General features: G+C 35.8%; 1 protein-coding gene across 1 annotated transcript in view; it reads left to right on the plus strand.

The window, feature by feature from the left end:
* Window positions 1-13,513: 13,513 nt before the first annotated feature.
* QPCT (glutaminyl-peptide cyclotransferase) overlaps window positions 13,514-22,962 on the plus strand; it is a 30,275-nt gene continuing 20,826 nt past the window's right edge. Inside the window, exon 1 of the mRNA XM_074286601.1 lies at window positions 13,514-13,724. Within this exon, the coding sequence (XP_074142702.1) occupies window positions 13,581-13,724 (144 nt within the window). The 5' untranslated portion in view covers window positions 13,514-13,580. The remainder of the gene's footprint in view (window positions 13,725-22,962) is intronic.

A 22,962-nucleotide genomic window follows, 5' to 3' on the forward strand; every position in this document is an offset into this window, starting at 1 on the left:
AAGAAAAAAAAAAAAAAAATCAACTGTCCTGCATGCAACTGGTGTCTTGGCAGATGCAGGCTTTGTTTCTGAGAGTAGTCTATTTTCCACTTACAATTTAAAAATGTAAGACTTTTTATTTGATAACACCATAAACCATATAAAAACAAACCCTTTGTCTTCAGGGGACAATCGATTCCTCACAGAAGATGCTTTTGAGATACTGGAAAGACCCTCTAGAATGTCCTTGGTACAAAACGAAAGGAGGTAACTTAGAGAAAGGGAGGGGGACGTGGAGAAAAGGAAACAAGTTTACTACCCCATAGCCAGACATCGTAGATGACTCCTATTTGAGAGGGAGGGATTTTAAACTATTTAGCTCATTATTCAAGATGAGGCAAGCAAAAACAAGTCATTCTGACTAAATTTTAATCCCTTCACTGAAGAGACATAAAAGTTTCTCTTACCTAAATTTGTGTTTCTGTCTTCCAGTTCCCTAACACAGCTCTGAGCCCAGCCCCAAATGGCATCTCTCAACAAGATTCCCAAGACTTCATTGGAACAATCTGCAGCCAGTCAGAAAAGACTAACTGACTTCCAGTTTCTCTTGTGATTTTTAAAGGGACAGAAGTAACTTTTCCTGGAAATAACTTTTCTGGAAGTTGGAATAGCCATGGGCACTGCACAGACCAACTCTTTACAGGCACCGCTTTTGAACAGGGATCTCAAGTTTAAGTAACAACAGTTAAGTTAATGTTTATAGATCCCCTCCCTAAGTCCCTTTCTCCATCCATTTCTTCTATGCCCAATTTAAGATGAAGACTTTAATAATTAACTATTAAACAAAGGTTTTTTTATGCATTGTGAAATTTGGTTTCTTCAGGATCTTTCGTTTTAATACTAGGTAACAGTCATTCAAGGAAAAGACAGAAGATCATAAAAACGCATATCCCTGTAAGAACTCTTTATATGAGACAGAAATATGTGCTTTTCTCAGTATCTTTTAGCGAACCATGGCTTTTTAAAATGTTATTTCTCATTGTACTATTGCAAATCCAAGAGCTTACCATCTTCCTCTTCTGTTACTGCAATCACATCACTCCTATTCCTACTCACACATTCTTAACACCACCTACTCACCACCACTCGCCTACTAGGGTTCCCGAATGACACACACAGTGGGTTACTGAATGACACAACACCTAATAACCATATTCATGTGTTATATAATAGGCCTATATAAATGCAGAGGAACATTGGCTACTTTATTGCTGGGATGTGTGTGTGTGTGTGTGTGTGTGTGTGTGTGTGTGTGTGTGTGTGTGTGTGTGTATGTGAGAGAGAGACAGACTGACAGACAGAGAGACATACCAAGAGAAACAGAGACAGAGACAGAAAGAGAGAATTTAGTCCCTTAAATGTGGGAAGTCTAATGACTTAACTGGCTAAGATTTAGAAACATTGCTAGAAAACTTAGAACCAGATCTGTAATTTCTGGAAAATTGACATTGTCAAGTCCCTAATCCTGTGACAGAATTGGATGTTCACAATGGATGTAGGAGATCGAGTTGATTATTATGGAAAAGAAACCACTTGCCAGATGAGGCAGTATTGGTTGGCAAACTGCCATCATCCTTATCCTCATAATATTCTCAAATGTATCCATCCCATTTTTATCTCATTTCCACAACCCATTCCAGGCTCTCCATACCTCACATCTCTACAGTGGCTTTCTAGCTTTCCTAGATCTCTAATTTAACCAGCAAACATTTGTCAGACGAATCCTCCTCAAATAACTGTTTTATCAAATCATTTCCCAATTAATGCTAAGTACAACTTGCCCAGCATACTAAATCTAAATTCAAGGACTGCTTGTAATCTAGTTTTATCCCCTTCCATAAAAGTCTTCTTCCCCTTATCTGTCCATTCAAATAATAGATTCTCTTTAAGGATCACTTCAAGTTCCACTCTGCCCAAAAAGTCTTCCCCAGATACTCCAAACTTTACAACTCTCCCTTCTCTCAGTTCAGTGGCTTATATTTTAGCTTATATTTCTCATACATATCAACTGAGATTTCTTTCATGCCATTTTGAGTGTGTAAATCAATATTGGTGATACCCTATGGAACAATTTAGTAAGTAATTGAAAATAGTTTTGAACCTGAATTATTTTCTTCCTGTTTGTTTTTGCCCCACAACATTGTTCCAAAACTAGACCATATTTTAATTTTTTTTTTGTTTTCCTCACAACTTAGCATAGTGCTGTTAGCATAAGTTGCACAAATACTTGTATATTGGTTTTTTTGTTTTTGTTTTTTTTTAAAGCCGGGTAGCCTAGTATAATGGAAAGATTGTTAGATTTGAAATCAAAAAACCTGAGCATAAATTTCAACTCATGTACTCTGTTACAACCCAGAGGAATATAATTAACTTCTGTTGGCCTCCATTTATATCTGAATAGTATAGCTTAAGGGGATGTGGAATAACTTTTTTTTAAGTAATGAAAAAAATTCATTCTTATTTGCTATCTTGACTGCAGACTTCAAAAGGTACTTTGAGAAGGTAAAGGAGATAATCCCCAAATGTACTTAGAGAGTCAAAAATAGAATTAAATTAAGCTTACATGGGTTATTGTGGATTTTTTTTTAATTATGACATTTATTATGTTTATTTTCGATGGATTTTAATATAAAATCTTCAAGTAAAATATTCTGGACCCAAATTAGGATTTGACATGAAGATTTTCAGCTAGAAAAAAGGGGGGTACAGAACTGAATAGAAGACTAAAAAGACTTAATAAAGTTATTAATCATAGCTGAAATTTAATAAGTTACCAGAAATACAGCATGCCTGACCAATGAACCATCTTAAGGAAAAAAAAAATGGGTGGAAGGTCTCCTACCTGTTCATATTCAGGATCAGGATCCTTTGTCCAGCTCTTCAGCTTCACTCCTGACCTGGCAGCAGAGGGGCAAAATTGCTGGTTGTTCTTCCAAAAACCAGTGTCAGGAAGAATAACAAAGAGTTTAATCCAAGGCCAACAGGCCTTTTTAAGTCTTGGAGAGGAAATGCCTGTGGATTTTGTCGAGAGGGCCCTCGGGTGACCAGAAGGTGTCACTGCAACTTTGTCTATGTTACCATCTTGATGAGTTTCCCTAGAGCAAAAAGTCAGTCAATTATTTGTGCTTGTAGCCTGTTCAGACCTTATAGGAGTTTGTGGCACTGCAATTTTAAACTAAGTTTTGAATTCTGATCATTTTTACTCTAAATTCCTAGGAGTTACCATTTCTTTATCAAGAATAATGACTTTGTGACCCTAAGCTTTTAAAATTATTTCTTTTTTTAAATTTTATTTTATAATTATAACTTTTTTTTTTTGACAGTACATATGCATGGGCAATTGTTTTTTTACAACATTATCCATTGCACTCACTTCTGTTCTGATTTTTCCCTTCTTTCCCTCCACCCCTTTCCCTAGATGGCAAGCAGTCTTATACATGTTAATTATGTTATAGTATATCCTAGATACAATATATGTGTGCAGAACTGAATTTCTTGTTGCACTTGAGTTCAGAAGATAAAAATAACCTGGGAAGAAAAACAAAAATGCAAACAGTTTACATTCATTTCCCAGTGTTCCTTCTCTGGGTGTAGCTGATTCTGTCCATCATTGATCAATTGTAACTGAATAAGATCTTATCTTTGTCAAAGACATCCACTTCCATCAGAATACATCCTCATACAGTATCGTTGTGGAAGTGTATAATGATCTCCTGGTTCTGCTCATTTCACTCAGCATCAGTTCATGTAAGTCTCTCCACTCCTCTCTGTATTCATCCTGATGGTCATTTCTTACAGAGCAATAATATTCCATAACATTACCCAACCATTCTCCAATTGAGGGTCAACCACGCAGTTTCCAGTTTCTGGACACTACAAAAAGGGCTGCCACAAACATTTTGGCACATACAGGTCCCTTTCCCTTCTTAAAATTATTTCTTGAATTTCTATAAATAATGGTACAAAATTTAGTGAAGGGTCTTTTGTGATATCTCTAAATTAGTCTAATCTGATCTTCTTTCCCAAGTCCTAATAAAATATCTGCAGTCATCCATATTAATAGCTTACCCTATCTCTTGGCACTATATTTCTATCCATCAACCTAACAAAAATTATTTATCAAGTGCTATGTGTGCATTAGATGCTCATTCCCTCTTCCTCTGATTCTAGAAATGCTACTGATTGTTCTTATGTTCAGTAGAGGTTATATTATACCACTCATTTCTCTAAAAACTTAAGCATCCTCTAGTTTGTTTTTTTTTTTTTTGTTTGTTTGTTTGTTTGTTTTTTTGTTTTTTTGTTTTTTCCTGGCAGAATTTTAATACTCACTGAATTTCCTTCCCTGTAATTGCTGTGCTTCTTCCAATAGCAATAATTAAGATTATGGTTATAAATTCTGGTCTTCATCTTTGCTTCTACACATTCATTTCTGATCTTAGTCTCTCCTGATCTAATCCCCACTTTCCTTATTCCTACCTCAGTATGCACATAATGAAGACACAAAATATCCAAGATCCCACTGTTCTAATCACTAAAATTTTTTCAATAATTTTGCTATCAAAATAAATACATTTAAACTTTTATTTGGATAAAATAGTAATTGCAGGTGTCTGTATTTTTATTTTAATTGTCATTAGAAGGTATTTCTTTTTGGAGGTCTACATAAATGTATAAGATGCTGTGTGTAATGTAACTAATTCATATTATTTACCTTCCTCCAAACATTTAAATTCAGACTTGTCTTTTATTGTAATAGGCATGTAACATTCTAATTACTCATTTTAACCTAACCAGGTTACAACAGCAACAGATGGGTATTAGTATTTTCACAATCATCTGCTGAGCAATTAAGCTTCTTTGTAAGGAAGTTCAGCTGTATATTGTCTTGTAGGATTGGTGCAATCACAATAGCTTTTTCATAAATTGAAATTGCAGATGGATTAGTTCATTTAATTTATAATAGTTGGAAAAGTCTGAGCATTAAGAACTAATAGTAGTGGTGAAAGAATTTGGGTGAATATATTCTGTGCTTTCCTACTACTATTAAAACATCCAAAATGCCACGTTGGTGTTTTCAGATTTATAAATAAAAAGACATAAATTAAGCCTACACATAAGCCTCTGTGTATGTGTGTGTGTGCATATGTGATATAGCGTTTTGGTTGTATTATTAGCTATATCTTTCAAATGAATATGCACTTATTATTTTGAATAAACTTAGTTTCGCATACCCTTAGAATGGGCCTTCCCACTACTCTATCCCATTGGACTACAAATGACAATAATATAACTTCATTATAAATAAGCATAGTCCAGCAAAACAAATTCCCACATTGGCCATGTCCCAAAAAAATGTTTCTCTGCATTTTTAGTCAATTGTCTCTTTGGCAGGAGGCAATTTTTATCTTCGTTCTTCTGGAATTGGGTTTATCATTGCATTGATTTTAGTTCTAAACTTGTTTTTCTCTATAATGTCATCTTATAAATTTCTCCTAATTCTGTTCACTTCTCTCTGCATCAGTTCATAGAGGTATTCCCAATTTCCTCTGATACTGTCCACTTCATCATTTCTAAAAGCAATTTTACGTATTACAACATTACATATTTATGTTTACCCATTCCCCCATTGGAGGACACCACTTAAATTTTTAGTATTTGGCTGCTATAAATACAGATGTGTGTATATATGGGCATATATACAACATACATATTATGCACACACATACATTTATATGCTCGAGTCATTTTTTTTCTTTGATCTTTTTGGAATATAGGCCAAATAGTGGTATATAACTCTATCAAAAGATATTAATGATTGAATAACTTTTTGGACTTCTTTCCAAATTGCTTTTCAGAATGATTCACAGTTGTGCCTGTTATCACCTCCAACATTTGTCATATTCTTCTTTTGTCATGTTGGTCATGAAGCATTATCTCAGAGTTACATTTTTCCAATTATTAATAATTTGGAATATTTTTTCCATATTGTTGATGATAATTTTGATTGTCCCCTTTGAAAACTGTTCATCCATATTATTTGACAATATATCTATTTAGGGAATAAGACTCTTAGTTATAAAGTTTAATCGGTTACCTATGTATCATATATGCATATATATGTGATATATATATATATATATATACATACAAATAAGTATATTTATTTATAAGAGAAAGTCATTGCAAAAAATTTTCCATTTAGCTGTTGACCTTCTAATTGTAAATACATTAGATTATTGCCTATAAATTTTTTAAAATTATATATAATTTTTTGTAATCAAAATTGTCCAAATCTTGTGTGATCCATCACTTAATATATCATGAGTTGATTCTCTATTCATATGCTCAAAAGACAATTTGTTTAATGTGATCCTTTTTATATAAGTCATATCTATTAGTTTAATAATTCACACATAGAACGTTTCAGTAGCAAGTCAAATGGAAAGGTTTCATGGTCATTAAGGGTAAAGTGAAAAAAATCCTCAGATGTTATTCAATTTAATTTTTTCCTCTTTTTTGATAACATTCATTTTAAGTTTTTACTTCCAAATTCTATATCCCTCCTCAACTTCCCCCACATTGAAAAGGGAGGGGAAAAGCAAACATTATAATACCTGTTATACATGTGAATTCTTGCAAAACATATTTCTATATTAGTCATATTACGCCCACCCCCAAAAAAAACACAAGAAAAATAAAAGATGTGAAAACTAATGTGCTTCAATTTGTATTCAGATTTCATCAGTTCTCTCTTTGGTAGTGGATAGCATTTTCTATCATATACCCTTGGGGATCATCTTGGCTCATTGTATTGGTTAGAGTGACTATTATTCAGTAGTAGTAGTTGATTATCATTCTTGTGTTCAATGTTCTCTTGCTTCTGCTCAATTCATTTTGTAAGAGTTCATACAACTCTTACAAATGTAAGAGTTCATACATTTTTCTGAAATCATCCCCTCTATCATTTCTTTTTTCACATGAGTATTCCATCACAATAATGTAAAACTTGTTCAGTCATTTTATGTACATCTCAATTTCTAATTTTTTTTTTGCTACCACAGAAAGATTATCTATAAATATTTGAGTACATGTGAATCCTTTCTTTTAAAATCTCTTTGGGATACAGATCTAGTAATGGTATTGCAAAGTTCTAAAATGTTCTTTGTAGTAAGAGTACTTATTTTTCCAAAGTCCCTCCAGCTTTTATGATTTTTTTCTTTATCATACTGGCCAATCTAATTGAGAAATGAGTCTATTATCAGAGAAATTTGTAAAATTTCCTTTTCAATTTACTGCTTTACTTCTAATTTTGATTCTACTGGTTTTATTTGTTCAAAAGTTTTAAAATTTAATATAATTTAAATTATCCATTTTACCTCTGTTTCTTGTTTGTTCACAAATTCTTGACAGGTAAATTACCTATGCTCCCTTAATTTACTTATGACATTTGCCTTATTTTGACCTTAATTTGAAATATATGAGCTGCTGACCCATGCCTACTTTCTGCCAGACAGTTTTCTAATTTTCCAAGCAGTTTTTGTTGAATAATGCCCCCAAAGCTTAGTTCTTTAGGTTCATCAAACACAGATTACTGTGGTCATTTACTTCCTTATATTGTATATTTAATCTATTCCACTGATTCACTATTCTATTTCTTAGATATGGAGATTTTTTTTATGATTAACATTTAGTAATTATAATTTGAAATCTAATACTGTTAGGACTCCTTCCTTCACATTTTACTTCATTAAGGCCCTTGATATTCTTGACTTTTTGTTCTTCTGGGTACATTTTGTTATTATTTTTTCTAACTCTATAAAATAAGCCTTTGGTATCTTGATATGTCGCTGAATTAATGAAATTTTTAAAATGTCATTTCAATTTCCTACTGTATATCACCTTAAATGATAATATCAACTTTGAAATTCATACCTCCTTTTTCCTGAGACGACTCCTTCCCTCTAATTGGAATTGGTATAGAATGGATATGAAGAGTTGCTACCAATTTCTCCATTTAAGAAGGGAGTCCAGGATAGCCCTGTCATCATTTTCTACCCAACTTCAAGACTTTATCATATCCACCTACACTCCTTGCACTCTTACTATCATCCTCTTTTCTGGTTCTTTTTATTGTGAGCTCCTTGAGAACAAAGACCTTCAGTACCTGGTATATGGTAGATGCTTAATGTTTACTGGTATTGACTGGCTGATAAAAGTGTATCCATTGAACCATTTGATAATGACAAGAACTTTGGTGGTGAGAAACTTTATTTTCTGAGTATTCAGTAGCTGTGCCCAAGAAACTATTCCCAACATAAGAGTTTGGAACAAGACTTTTAGTAGAAAAATATTGTCTTAAAATAAAAAATAAAATTAATATGATAATCTGTTGCACATGATCTTTTGAGGTTTTTTCCAAGTCTGAGATTTTCAAGAAGTATTGGAAAGAGTATCACATTAGAAATCCAGAACTGGGTTTTAGTTAGTAATTAATTGTGTAAGTTCCTATCCCCCTCTTCTTTACTTATCTTTGAAATGAAGTTGAATTAGGGATTCTATCTCTAAAATTTATTTTAACCTTAAAATTGTCTGATTCCATGATGCTATGGAAATGCAAATAACTGTTCTGAGGTATGTTAAATTTTATTAGCTTTTGCTAAAAAGCTTTACTGACATTAGTCCATTAACTCCTGAGGAAATGGTATTCAAAGTAGATATCTGTTGGAGGAGAAGGAAGGTGCTTAAAGAGGTGAGGAGAAAGGACAAGGTAGCAAAGAAAATTTCACACAAGCCACATTTTTGCCCAGAACTTTTCTTCATAAAAATAGCATTACTAGCTTTTCATGTGGAGTTACCCAATATTATCAATCCTTCTCTCTCCCAAATAACTATGATACTTCTTTGGCTAAACCTTAAAAGCCCTTTATTAAGGAATAAAACCTTTATTTTCCGCAACTAGAGGTTACTTTTAAAAGACTAAGACTTTTGGAAGAGAAAATATAATTTTACTCACACTAAGGTATAAAAGACAAATAAATGCTTTATGAGACTAGTTTTGATTGGGGATAGGTGGAAGGAGAGCTGATATACAAGGAACCTGAAGAGGTATTAGGTCTTAGAATTCAATTGAAGAGGAAATTTTATCATTTTAATTTTTTTTTTCATTCTGAAGTTAAACATCTAGTAAAGTGAAACATTTTAATATGTTCCCTAGAAGAAAGAACAAAGAGGATTGTACATAAAAGTGTGCATCTCAATTCTGTACAGCTTGCTTTTCTCTTGAAAAATATATTCAGTGTACAACAGTCAAAGCTGTCCTGTTTATTCTTCAGGCCCCCATTTTATTTTTTCTGTGCAATGAAAAATTGATTTATTTTCTTTCTTTTTGTCTTCCTTATCTCTCACTCCACTTTTCCCTCCCACTTCCTCTCTTGAAAAGAAAAAAAAAAAGAAAACAAAGCTTCACATGCAATATGAATAGCCTTATAAAACAAATTTCCAAATTGACCATGTCCAAAATTAAATATTATTTTATGTCTTAAATCCATTACTTTTAAAACAAGAGGTGAGCAGCTGCTTCATCAAAATCTATTTCTCTGGAATAGTAGTTCATCATTACTTTGCTAAGAGTTCTAAAGTTTTTCAAAGTTGTTTATCTTTGCAATACTGTTACAAATTGTTCTCTTGGATAGTTTTCTGAGTTCTGGTCATTTCAGTCTTCATCAGCTCATACAAACCTTCTGGGAGCTTATTTCTGATTTGTCTTTATTGTATCTTTAATGCTTGGTTTAATGCCTTGCACATAATAGGTAGTTGGTAAATGTTTGATGAAATTGGATATGAATCTAAATTATTTTAAATTTATTTTCTTCATAAACATATATCTGATTTATTTAAAAATAATAAGCAGAAAATTAGATTAAAAATATAAAGGAGTTTTATATGTTAAAACTTTTACTCAATCATTTCCTGACTTTCTGGTTTTCAATTGCTTATACTTAGCATAGAATTAAAATCACTTCTGATGTTTAATTTTATAGAGATTCACCATCATCTCTGCCACCCACCCCCTACTACAACCCTCAAAACTGTGGAAAGATACAAAGGTGGCAAGAGAGTAAGGAGCATAAATAGTCTATTACTCAGCCACTCAGGAAATCCGCTCCTTCACAGCTGGCAGTGAGCAGTCAGGGAGGAAATAGGACAAGCCTTGAGATACTGGTTTTGTACTATATGTTGTTCTAACAGAAGAGTTTTTTTAAAAAAAGATTAAAAATATAAGCAAATTGTTAGTAAATAACAGATTTTGAGGAGCTGCCCATGAACAATATGATGAAACTAGTTAATCTTATTCATCATCCCAAGGATTCACAATCATGTATTTAAATTGCATCTCAGAGTTTTCAGAAACACAGTACCAGGATTATCAATATCTGAGCAAGAACATATCTTCCATTTAACTCTAGTAAGAAACAAGGCAACTTAGGATAGAATGGAATAAACTCTGGTTCTGAAGTCTGGAGTGGGGGGAGATGAATTCTAACTCTGCTTCTGATGTTCTTCCTAGAGCTGTATTTCCTCATTTGTAAGATGAAGAAGTTGGAGTCCTTTGATGTCTCTTGTAACTCTGTGTTCCTAAATCTAACCACTGCTTCCCATTTCTAACTCCCATCAATAATCAGACCTAGTTTTTTTGGTGGAAATATATGATATCATCAGTTTTCTTGGGTTTAATTATTGTCTCTATGTAGTTGATTCCCTTATCTACCTATCTAGTCGAATTCTCTAGTCTCTTCTCCCATATCACCAACTGTCTACTGAACATTTCGAATTGGATATCTTACAGATACCCCCATACTCAAGAGTATTTTTCCTAAATTCACTCCTCTTTTGAACTTCCCTACTAGTATTTTTTTTCCTGAGGTTAAGTGACTTGCCCAGGGTCACACAGCTAGGAAGTATTAAGCGTCTGAGGCCATATTTGAACTCAAGTTCTTCTGACTTCAGTAGTGGTGCTCTATCCACTGTGCCACTTGGCTGCCCCTTCCCTAATAGTATTAAAGGCACCACCATCCTTGTAGCCGTCCAAGTTTTTGATTCCTCACCGTTCTTTATTCAGAATTTCCAGTCAGGTGCCAACTTTTGTTATTTTTTACATTTCTCCCATCCATTCCTTTTCTCTATTCACACAATTACCATTCTAGTTAATACCCTCATTACCTCTCTCATTTACTATTTCATTGGTTTCTAATTGATCTCCTTGCCTTGCATCCCACCCCCAATCTAATCTACCTTCCTCTACACAGCCACCAAAGGAATAACCATGTCACTTCCTAGGGCCAATCTCCAGTAATACTGATCTATATCTGGATGATGTGGTATAGCTCCCAGGATTGATGTGGCAACATCCCAAAGGATACCTGGCTTTGGGATTGCTGTAGTCCCACAAACTGGTTGGCAGATAATTGGTCAATAATAAATTTTCTGAGACAATATTGAAGTACATGCTAGACCACTCCTCAAAACTCCATCTCTAAGACAGCTCCACAATTCTACCTTTTAGCCATAAAATTAGTATAACAGTGACATGAAGTACCTGATCCTTTTTCTTGCCCCTTGGTCTTGGTTCTCTGCTAACTTCTTTTGGAACTTAGCCCATTGTTAGCAGAGTAATAAATCTCTGTTCCTTTACTTGGAGATAACTAAGTATGCCAATTCTTTTGCTATACCTGCGAAATTGACCTGAGGACTCTAACATTGTTGGGTTGTCTTACACCTCAACATAGCCACTGGACTCAGACGGCTCTGGAGGGGAAAGTGAGACAAGTGACCTTGCATAGCCCTCCCTCACTTGAGTCCAATTCATTTGCATGTCATGGTGTCACCTCCCTAATGTCACTTTTTGCTTCTCTTTTTTTTTCTGCCAAGGGAAAAAAAAATATTAGGACTAAAAAGAGCAAAGTCAAAATGGCTAATGAAAAGTTGTTTTCCAAGATAAGTAGGAAGACAATAAAAGAGAATCTAGTTACAAATTACTAAATCCAGATGAACATCACTCTATCATACTGCAAGAACTGGCATATATGACAGATTACTCATCCACTGTCAAGTGATAGGAACAGTTTGACCCACCCACTGTTAGTATCTGAATGACTTGATGATGATCCAGTTATGTTGACTTCCCTGGCCTACTAGGGGCAGTTGGTCAGTGGTCAGTTCGGGGGGAGGGTAAATAACAGGATGCCAGTAACACTCAAAGATTCCTTCCTTTCACTGATGATCACAAAGATATATTGAAGTATAAGACTCTGTGACACAAGTAGTGACAGTCCCTGTAATCAGACAATATTTGGACTATTGTGTTCTTTCCTGGCCACCATCTTTCAGAAAGACATTGATACGTTTGAGTTGTAGAGTGAGGGGGGCCAGAATGATAAAGGTTCTAGACACATGTATGGTTGAAAGAAATAGGAGTATTAGTTTAGAGAAGAGATTTAGGGATCTCATGACTTCTCTTCCAATGTTTGAAGAGATGACATGTAAGAGAGGAACTATGCTTTTTGCTGTTGTTTGGTTCCAGAAAGCAGAGTTAGGAGCAAAAGGAGCAAATTTAGGATGCAGATAAGTAAAAACTTCTTGACTTTTGGAGCCATCCAAAATTTTATTCTAGGAGGTAGGAGGTTTATTTTTCTAATATTAGTCCCTTTTCCTCAGGATAAATCTCCAATTTATCCTGCCTATGTCTTTTTTGTACTTTTTTCTTCATTTAACCGTTGGCTCCTGGAAAATAGGGATTGTTTTCTGTCTTTATTTGCTTCCCCAGCCCCACCCCTTGGTATATTGTCAACATTTTATAAATACTTGTTGACTTACTAGAGCTCTAAAATTCCATGATAGTCTTTTGTTGGGGTAAAGGTAAAGGGCTTTCTATTTAACCTCAAGAAATCTCTTACCAATTCTGAAATCGTTGGGTTTGCTGTGTGTAAATTAGCATTAATCAAGGGGACTTAAAAGTCCTTATGAAAAATATGTGAAGGAAAGTGAGTGAAATGTGTTCTTTTAGAACAATTTTTTAACAAGAGTTGTCAAGAGAGTACTGCATGACCCCCTGCCGCCTGGACGAGTTCTTTCTGAGCATCCCCTCTGGGATTAGCAAAGGAGACGTGGCATTTAAGTACTCTCTTCCACACACACCCCCTTCCCCTCCTCCCCATCCTAGCTTTTCTCCAACCTTGGAAATGGACCGCTTTTGTTTCCCTGGAAGTGTCCGCCTCCCTCAGCAGCCTGGTCCCCCAGGGCTTCCAAAAATAGACAGGGCTAGTCAGCGGCTAGGGCTGCCCACAGAAAGCATTCGGCCGGGCGGGAGCCAGACGCCGACTGGGAAGGAAGAGATGGAGAGGCGGGAGCAGCCCGCGGACCTAAGGGCGGAGTAGTAAGGAGAGGGGAGGGAGGGGAAGGAGGCGCGTTCTCGGGGTTCTCTGGCTCGTGACCGTCAGCAGCTGAGAGAGCAGGATCCCAGCCTTGGGCAGGCAGCCTTAGAGATGCTAGGCTGTGCGCGCAGGAATGGGGCAGCAAAGCCTTGGCGTCCAGCAAAGATCGTCTACCTGCTGCTAGTGGCAACAGCCTCCCTTGTCCCTGATGTGTGTGGCTACAAAAGGGGTTCCACCACCTGGACGCAGGAGAAGGTGAGGGGGGAGTGAGAGTGAGAGGGTGCGCGCTCAAGGCACGCCCGCACGCACAGCTGGGTGCAGGTTGGGGGATAGGGGTCTGGGAAGTGGTGAGAAGGATGATGGTTTCGGTGTGAGTTGACAGGTAGGGATGGGTTTTGGGCTTTCATGAGTGCCCCCTCCCAGCTGTGCAAGAAACACCCACACATTATCATTGCAGCAACTGGGGGTAGTGGGCCCGATGTCTCAGGTGGGTGATAAGGCGGTCTTCCATAATGTGGTTAGATGATGTCATGGGTCTGTCCCCTGCTGTGGTTCGATTGGGGGTGTTGAAGGCTGGCACAGGAAGTCTGCCTTGACGGGCAGTGAAAGATAGGGAGATAAGAGCTCGTCTTTGGCTTCTGCCACCGCTCTGGATGATGGCTGGCAGGGTTCATTAAGCAAACAGCACTAAGCAAAAGCTAGGTACTACTGAAAGCACTCTCTTTTGCTCTTTCATTGATGAGGGAAAATATGCCTTTTGTTGAACTTTCCATTAGATTAGTCATCAAGTAGTGGGATTTTTTCTTTTTCTCTGTTCACCCTTTCTCCCTCTCTCTTTTCCTTCCTTCCCTCCTTCCCACTCTCCTTTCTTTCCTCCCTTACTTATTCCTTCCTTCCCTCCCACCCTCCTGTGTTCATTCCTTTCTTCCTTCCTTCTCCCTTTCTCCTTTTTCTTCTTTCTTTTTTTTTTTATTGGAGAAAGGCCAAATATATTAACTTGAGAAATATCATTTTAAAAGCAATTTATGGTGTTAACAAGCATTTGAGGGACTGTGAGGAGGAAATATATCTTTTTAAAAAAACAAAAAACAAAAATAGTATAAAAAGTGCAGTTTTTAGAAGAAATGTACTACTGCAAGATGGAAAACTTAAGAAAGCTAGGATGAAAGTCTTGTGAAGCAAGCAGTTTCATGATCATTTCCTTATTTATGTTGTTGGATTTTGAGATTGCATTACATTTAGAAAGGATTGTGAAACTAGAGGGGTTATTTCACTGAGGTAAACATCTCAACTGTGGCAAGACATTTAAAGGTATTAAAATAAATTGAAAATTAAAAGGTCTCTGAGACAATCTTATTGGTTTGTGGATTTTTTTTTTTTAATTTTTCACCACAAACCAAATCATTAAAACAATCCATACATCAAACCAGCGTTTTTCAACTTAAATTTACTGGTGGACCAGTGTCTAACCTGGGAATGTCTGGAGGCAAAATAGAGCAAGCCAGAGATTGGGCAATCAGCAATCTAGTAGCAGTTTAATTTAATTAATTTCAAAGTGAGGGAAGTTTGCAAATGAAATTCTCCTAAGAAGGAGAGCTCCTACAACTGCAGTAAAGGCAGAGATTATATACATAAATCATAGGTGGGGAGGAAGGGGGGAAGTGGATCAAAATACAGTTATTTGGAAGGCTTGAGTGGCTTCCCACAGCAAGTCCACCAGAGCAGGACAATATAATTGTTCTCAAGTCCTGTGGCAACAGTTTTTAAGTTGTCAAGTCTTGGGGGACATTACTTGGTAAAGTACAGAACAAAAGTTCTAGGACAAAAACAAGATTTAAAGTCTTTGATTTTCTCCACAGGCACAGCACAAACACAGGAATGTAGACATTGTCAGAATGATTGATCTTTAAGCTGCACTGAGTCTCTGACTCCAAGCCAGAATCTGCTGGTAAAATGGGATCTTTAAGAAATCTAAATTATTATTATATTCATTTAACAAATTAATTAATATGAAAATTATAAATCCATTCACACTGGGACACACAGAGACATTCATCTGAGCTAATGAGCCCCCAAACAATAAAGTATGATTCACATGTGCTCTGTGAAAACTGTTAACAACCCCTGGTCCTTGAGTTTGAATTTAGTTTTGTTTTATTCAGTAGTCATCGTTTGCAATCTTGCCTTATTGCAAATTTACCTTATTGACAATTTTATCTTATTGTAAATTTACCTTATTGGTCAAAAGTTTGTCAAAAGTTTGTGTAGAAATAGTCAAAAGCCACTATCAGTGTTTCAGGAGTATCATTATATATTATCATCTTAACTTTTAAATGCAAGGATACATCTCTAAAACACCCTCCAATCTTTCTTCATCACATTACCATCATTTCTACTTTGCTGGGGAAACTTGGCAAAGGGAATTGCAAAAGCCAGAATTTGGAGGCACACCAACTGCTCTTTACAATACACAAAGTGTCTTTAATGTTGACTAATAATGAGTATATACAAGTTACTTACCTGAGCTAAAGTTACTTAACTGAACCTTAGTTTGCTAAAGAGTAAATGAGATTAATACAGGTAGAGAATTTAAAAACCTTTAAATGGTGTATATATATATATATTTAAGTAACTAAATATTTATTTCAAATCAACATAAATTGAAAATCATTTTCAAATGGTGTAACCAAAAGACCAAAGAAACCTTTAGAAATGTCCATTTTAGGGACAGCAAGATGGCACCTGGGATAAGAGCACTGGGCCTGGAATCAGAAGGACCTGAGTTCAGATGTGACCTTAGACAGTTAACACTTGCTAGTTGTATGGCCCTGGGCAAGTCACTTGCCTTGCCCAAAAAAAAAAAAAAAAAAAAAAAAAGGTGTTTTGTTTTTTGTTTTTTGTTTTAAATGCTCATTTTACTTCATTTTCTCTTATTGGTCTTTAAAAAGTCTCTTGAGTATCTCTGGTGAATGGTCAAATGAGTCATGACAATCATATCATTTTAATAACACAGGGAATGTCTAGGTGCATTGGTGTGTCTATTTCTTGTAAGATGTGGTAAAGAAAGAAGATTTTGAAATTTGCTTCTGACTTTTTGAAATTAGGGTGTGTCTTTTTTATAGTGGCACCCAATAAGAAAATATTGGAAATCTCCTTCTTATGAATGAAAATTTGTTCCAAAATTTTGCTAAGGAGTTGGTTATTTGGCACTTGGTAGGGTCAGTGGATAGAGCATCAGGCCTTGAGTCAGGAAGAGTCACCTTTCTGAATACAAATCTGGCCTCAGAAATTTACTAGCTTAAGCATCTTACTTAACTGTTTTCCTGTTTCTTCATTTGTGAAATGAGCTAGACAAGGAAATGGCAAAACTCTCCAGCATCTCTGCCAAGATAACCCCAAATGGGGTCATAAAAAGTTGGACAAGATTGAAAACAACTAAATAACAGAAACAAAAAGGCATTTCCCCATAGATAGAACATTATTGATGATGAATAAGCTCAAAATCACCCACAAAAAGCCTTTTAAAAGCTGAGCTGTGGTACTAGTAGAATAATTCTGACACCTGAAAATAGTTACCTTGTGGTACAGAAGGAAAGAACATCAAAATTTCTTCCCTTATCCTGGGTTCAAGGATCATATTTTGAAATAGGTGAACTATTTGGCATCCTTTTTTTTAGATTGATAAAAGAGGCTTATTTTGGAGTTTGGAAGCAAGGTTAAAGTCTAGTTAGTAAAAGGTGTTAGGTAAAGAGAAGTGGGCACCGGAAACAGTGTTCCAGTGGGCAGAGATCCTTGGCATGCCAGATATAAGCCTGCCATGTTAGGAACCTCTGCCCTTTGGCATCCTTTTATCTTTCTTTCTGGAATTCTCTCATATATCCCAGTATCTCTGTTCCCAGTGATCTTATGGTGTTTTAAGTCATCTCCTATGGCATTCCTACTTTGATCAGACCAAGGGTCTAACCATATTTACCACTCAATCAAAACTCTTATTCCTTTGGTCCCAGTCATTTCAGTCATCCAGCTTATCCTATTTGGAGATTTCTTGGCAAAGATACTGAAATGGTTTGTCATCTCCTTCTCTAGTCCATTTGGATGAAGATGAGGTGACTGAGGCAAACAGGGTGAAGTGACTTGTCCAGGATCACACAACTAATAAGTATCTGAGGCCAGATTTGAACTTAGGAAGATAAGTTTCCCTGACCTCATACTTAGTGCTCTATCCATTGTGCCAACTAGCTGTTCCCTATATGTTTCTGAGAAAAGAAAATTGATTGGACTAAGTTGCTTAGAATTCTTGGTGAAATCAATCAATTGAAGATGTAAATTAAATGTGAATGTCTACAACTCAACTTGGGAGGAATGAAGTGCTCTGATCATTGGATGAAAGACAGATAAATTCCAGACAAAAAGTATATTACAATTGGCTGAAACATACCTCTGTGCCTATAACGTAACATTTAAAGCCAATTCAAAAAAAGGGTCTGCTGTGAGAAGTGTGAGACATTCTGAGGATGAGCAAAGTGGATGCACTGAGGGAAAGCTTTCCCTCAGGACTCTATAAAGGAACTGAAGCCTAGAAGAAAGCTACACTTAAGGGGAACTTCATGAAAACTTCACACAGGGAAAAAAGGTCTCCCAGTAACTGAGGACTTTGAGCCTTGAACAACTGCTTTTAATTTTAAATTCATTTTTCTCCAAGAACTTTGTGTTCAAGGGGAGAATGGAGGAGGATTCTCATAGAGGGGGACTATTTTTAGAAAGTCTGTTTAGAAAATACCTGTTTACCCTATATAAAAGCAAATAAACTCTGGCTGATAATTGCTTGGGAAAAATTGGTTGGGATTTATGAGCAATATTTATATATATTTAAGAACAATGTAATACAAAAAACCGTAGCCCCTTATGATTTCTCCTAGAACCCTGAGAGAAGTATTAATCAGCTCCCACCTGTGGGACACATTGTGAGTGTCCAGCTGGGGATGTTTTGTACAGGGCCTGGCACCTAGTAGATGCCTTAAATATTGATTGATTAAGTAGCATAAAGGCTGTATATGGTATGGGTGCATGCATATATATATATATATGCATATCTACATACACATATACATGTGTATATACATGCACACATATGTTTTTATATATAACTTATTATTGTGTGTATGCATCTATATATTTACATATATGTGTGGATTTATAGATGAAGAAAGGACTCATGCTGGAATTTGATGTTGATCTGAACTTTGAAGGAAGGTAACAACTGAAAGAACTGTGTTACAATTCTTACTTTCTGAAAATAAAATGGACTGCCACATCATTGGATATATCCAAACAAAGGCTAAATAACTCCTTATAGTGGATGTTCTTAAAGAGATTCATTCTTTAAGTGGCAAGGTTGGAGTTGGGGCTTAAACTATTTGACTTCTAAGGTACTTTTCAATTCTGAGATTCTACAATTCTGTGAGTCAGAACTTCAGGCTTCCTGATTTTCAGTTTTATTCCCATCTCCATTTCTGATCATAAGATTATTTTTAAAAACTTAAAATACTACCCTCCCCAAATAGTGCTTATGGCAACAGCATTAGCGAGAAAGAGCAGGGTGGTTGTTAACTGTGGTCTGTCTATACAGAAAAGGACAGGAAGGGGAAATATTTAAACTTCATTCCTTGTTCTTCTGCAGCAACATTTCTGGTACTCATTGCAGGGTATGTTGTTTAGTTTCAGCAAATGTTTGTTGTAATGAATGCAGTCTAGAGTTAAATAGCAAGATCAATATGTGAGCTGTTTGGGAGCTTCTCAAACTGGAAGACAGCTGAGACAGAATTGGCTGCATTTCTATAATAATTTCCCTATGAGTTCATGATCTGGAACCACAGATCCTTTCACAAAGTGGGCTGACTCCACAAATTATGTAATTAAAATTATCTTGAGACGGGTAGGGTTAGTTTGACCCAGAGGAAATGGACTTTCCCTGCTTTGTACTACAGGATTAGTTCTTGTGCTAGGAGACCCTGAAGCAAAGTTTTATTTCAGCTCTTAGAATAGTATCTGGCACTTAGTTGGTGTTTAATAAAATGCTTATTGATTGATTATGGATTGCTTGATTGAACCTTGACATAAGACTGTTTGAAAAATGTATCTCCTGACTGAGAAGGAGCAAAGATTACTTGCAGTTTTCTGTTACCATCTGCCTCAATTCTTGAATTCTCTCAATATCTCCCCTTACATATCAGCTCTCCCTTTTTGGTTTTCTCTTCTTACTGCTTTCTTTTATTCTTATTCTTGTGTAGTTATCTTCCTTCCATGGAAACTGTTTTTTTTTTTTTTGTAAAAAAAAGAAAAGAATAGTGCTGGTCTAAAATTTTCTTATTTTTTGAATTTTTCTGGGAAAAGACACATTTAAAAATTCAAAAAAAATTACACAAGTCAAAATCCTCTTTATTTACAGTGTGTTAGGAATGTGTTTTAAATAGTTAAATGAGTGTATTTATTTTCTTTTCAATTCAACCTGACAAATATTTAATAATATTTTATATAATGCTTTGTAAAGTAATGTGCTTTACGAAGTTATCTCATTTAATCCTCACAATAATCTAAGAAGGTAGATACTATTATAATCCCTACTTTATAAGAGAAGAAACTGAGGCAGATCATGATGAAATGACTTTTCCAGAATCACATAAAATTTGATTTTAGGTCTTCCTGACCTTCTTCAGAATCTATGATGTTAGGTGATTATGCAAAGTGCTGTGGGACCGTGACAAACATGAAAAAATACCCAGCCCCAAGAGTCTGAATTACTTTCTATGAAGTTCTTTGTTGTCAAGGACTTCATTATTCTTCCAGACACTCAGGTTTAGAATAGAAGGTTCATTATCTACTAATTACTTTACCTTATGTCCACTCCACACCTCATTCTGGTCAAATCCCAGATCTTTCTTATTTGATCTCAGCAATATTTTTTACTGTCACCATCTCTTCATTCACATAATTTCTATCATAGTTTAGATCTTTATCACTTCTCACCTGGACAATTAATTGCAGTAACCTAATTGACTTCTCCCTTCTCCAATTCATTTTACTCACAACTATCAAACTGATACTCTAAAGCACAGGTCTGATCATTTTGCTTTTTTTGCTTGTGAATCTTCAGGAGTTCCCTAAAGCTTCTAGGAAAAAAAAATAACAAACCCCTCTGTTTGGTATTTAAACAGGCCTCAAGCTATCTTTCCAGTTGGATTATACATGACTCTTCTTGTGCCTTGTATCATCCAGCCAGTAATATATACAACATTCCATGTCCCTTCTACCGTTGCCCAAAGCTGGAGTGCTTTTCCTCCTTATCTTTCCTTTCCTCTATGAACTCTCATCTCTATTCAAGGATAACAAAACTTCTGCCTCTTACAATAATCTTTTCCTAATACCTACTGCCCCACTCTACCCACAGCCCGACCCATACTTCTATGTATATATGTTTTATGAATGTAATGGGGCTTGAAGAACTTACTGGCAGCCTATAATTTTGTAGCTCAGAGAGATATTGGTGCTGTCTAAGCCCTGAGATCTGGTTGAAGACTAATTTCATCTTTGAGTCAGAAGACTTGAGTCATGCCTTAGAGTTCTTAAAGAGCCACAATAAGTCTGACAAAGACAGAATGAGAGGAAGGAGCAGGGAGATGGTTTCCTCTGCCCAGTCCAGCCCAAAACTGAAAAACAAAACAAAACAAACTGGAAGAAAACTGAGAGCACAGGGACACCAAGAGAAGGAAGAAATCAAAATGAAAAATCTAAAGGAGAAATAAGAAACTGAAATGAAGGTTGAACTTTGGGGGACAGTAGAAAAGATTGAAGAGGATTATTAGGCATCTCCAAGTAGAAAACTGGAACTTGAAGGTATTGGTTGTACTTACCTCTTTAAGATCTAATGAAAGGTCTAAAGAAAGGTCTAAAGAAAGGTCTGCTCTTTTCCCAACTTCCACTCCCTAGGCCTGTCCAGCTACAGATATTGTAATATACTCTGCTTATTAGGATGGCTGACAGAGCCCTCAGCCTGGAGTCAGAGACTTGAATTCAAATTAGGCCTCAGACACTTATTAGTTGTGCCATCCTGGGCACAGTCACTTATTCTCTTTTTGCCTCAATTCTCTCATCTGTAAAATGGGGATGATAGTATTTACTCCCCAGGTAGGGGGATCAATTGGGATCAATTGTAAAAAGTGCTTCACAGTGTCTGGCACATAGTAGAAGCTATATAAATGTTTATTCTCTTTCCTTATTTCCTTCCCTTCACCTAAATGTTTTCTGGATTCTGATTTAGTCTCAAACACAATTAGAATTTTCTCAAATGGGTGCTCTTATGCTCTAATTATACTGCAATTTTCATTTGAGATAAACTCCATGAAATTATAGAGAAAGGAATCGTATGAAGCTCAAGACCATTATTGTTGGTCCTAGGCTAAAATTGATATAATTATTTTTAATAGGGTATGCTTGATAAAACTGCTAGAGAAAGAAGAATTAGAGAAATAATCACTGAAAACTCCCTCTAATACACAAAACCTGAGAAAGATTCAACTTTGTCCTTTTCGAGAAGGGAAAAGGAGCAGTCAATGGTACTCTTCACAATGCTCTCTAACAGGATTTACATGAACATTTTTGTTTATACACTATTTCCCTGCAAAAATGTAAGCTTGTTCAGGGTACAGACTATTTTTCTTTTTGTCGTTCTATCCCCAGAAGTAGTATGAAATGCTTTTTTGACTGAATTTAATCATAGTGTTCTCCATGTTTGAGTTCTAGAAACTTTGAAAGGGTTCATGAAAACAGTCATAATTTACAAGGATTAGTAAATCTCCTCTCCTACCCACCAGCCCCTTCCTAGGAAATAACAAAGCATTTGAGAATATAATGAATCAACTACATTTTGTCAACAGAGACTTGCCCACTGACCTTGATAATAATCAACTATCTTTTCATCCTCAACTCTTTAGATATTTTGGCAGTTATAGTTCAGTCTTAAATTTAATCTCATCCTGGCCAAAACCTGTTTGTTTATTTACATTTGGCTAGGTAAACAGAAGGCCATTCTTTGCCTCTTTTCTTCCTTACCTAGCCTTAAGAACTGAATTGGGGGGTTGCTTCAGTCAAATTGAGATTTATTAAAGACCTTAGGTTAAAAAGACTAAGGTCTCTTGCTATAATCCAGGGTCATCTCCATTTGTCCTCATTTATATCTGGCTACTGAACCCAGAATCTCTTCTGAGGAGATTTTGTTAACATCTTGGAATGCAAGTTAGTTGCTCTTGTATGGAAATCTATAAATCATCTATAAAATGAAGGCATTGAACAAAATGACCTGCCAAGGGTCCCCATCTGTTTTTCAATAAATGATCCTATAACTTGTCTACAGTCACACAGAGGTATTTAGTGATAAAGAGAACTCTGAAATAAATTGCTCTGAATAGATTAGGACAGACTCTACCCATGGCTATTA

This window comes from Sminthopsis crassicaudata, chromosome 2 (genome assembly GCF_048593235.1).
Source record: "Sminthopsis crassicaudata isolate SCR6 chromosome 2, ASM4859323v1, whole genome shotgun sequence".
NCBI classification, from domain to species: domain Eukaryota; kingdom Metazoa; phylum Chordata; class Mammalia; order Dasyuromorphia; family Dasyuridae; genus Sminthopsis; species Sminthopsis crassicaudata.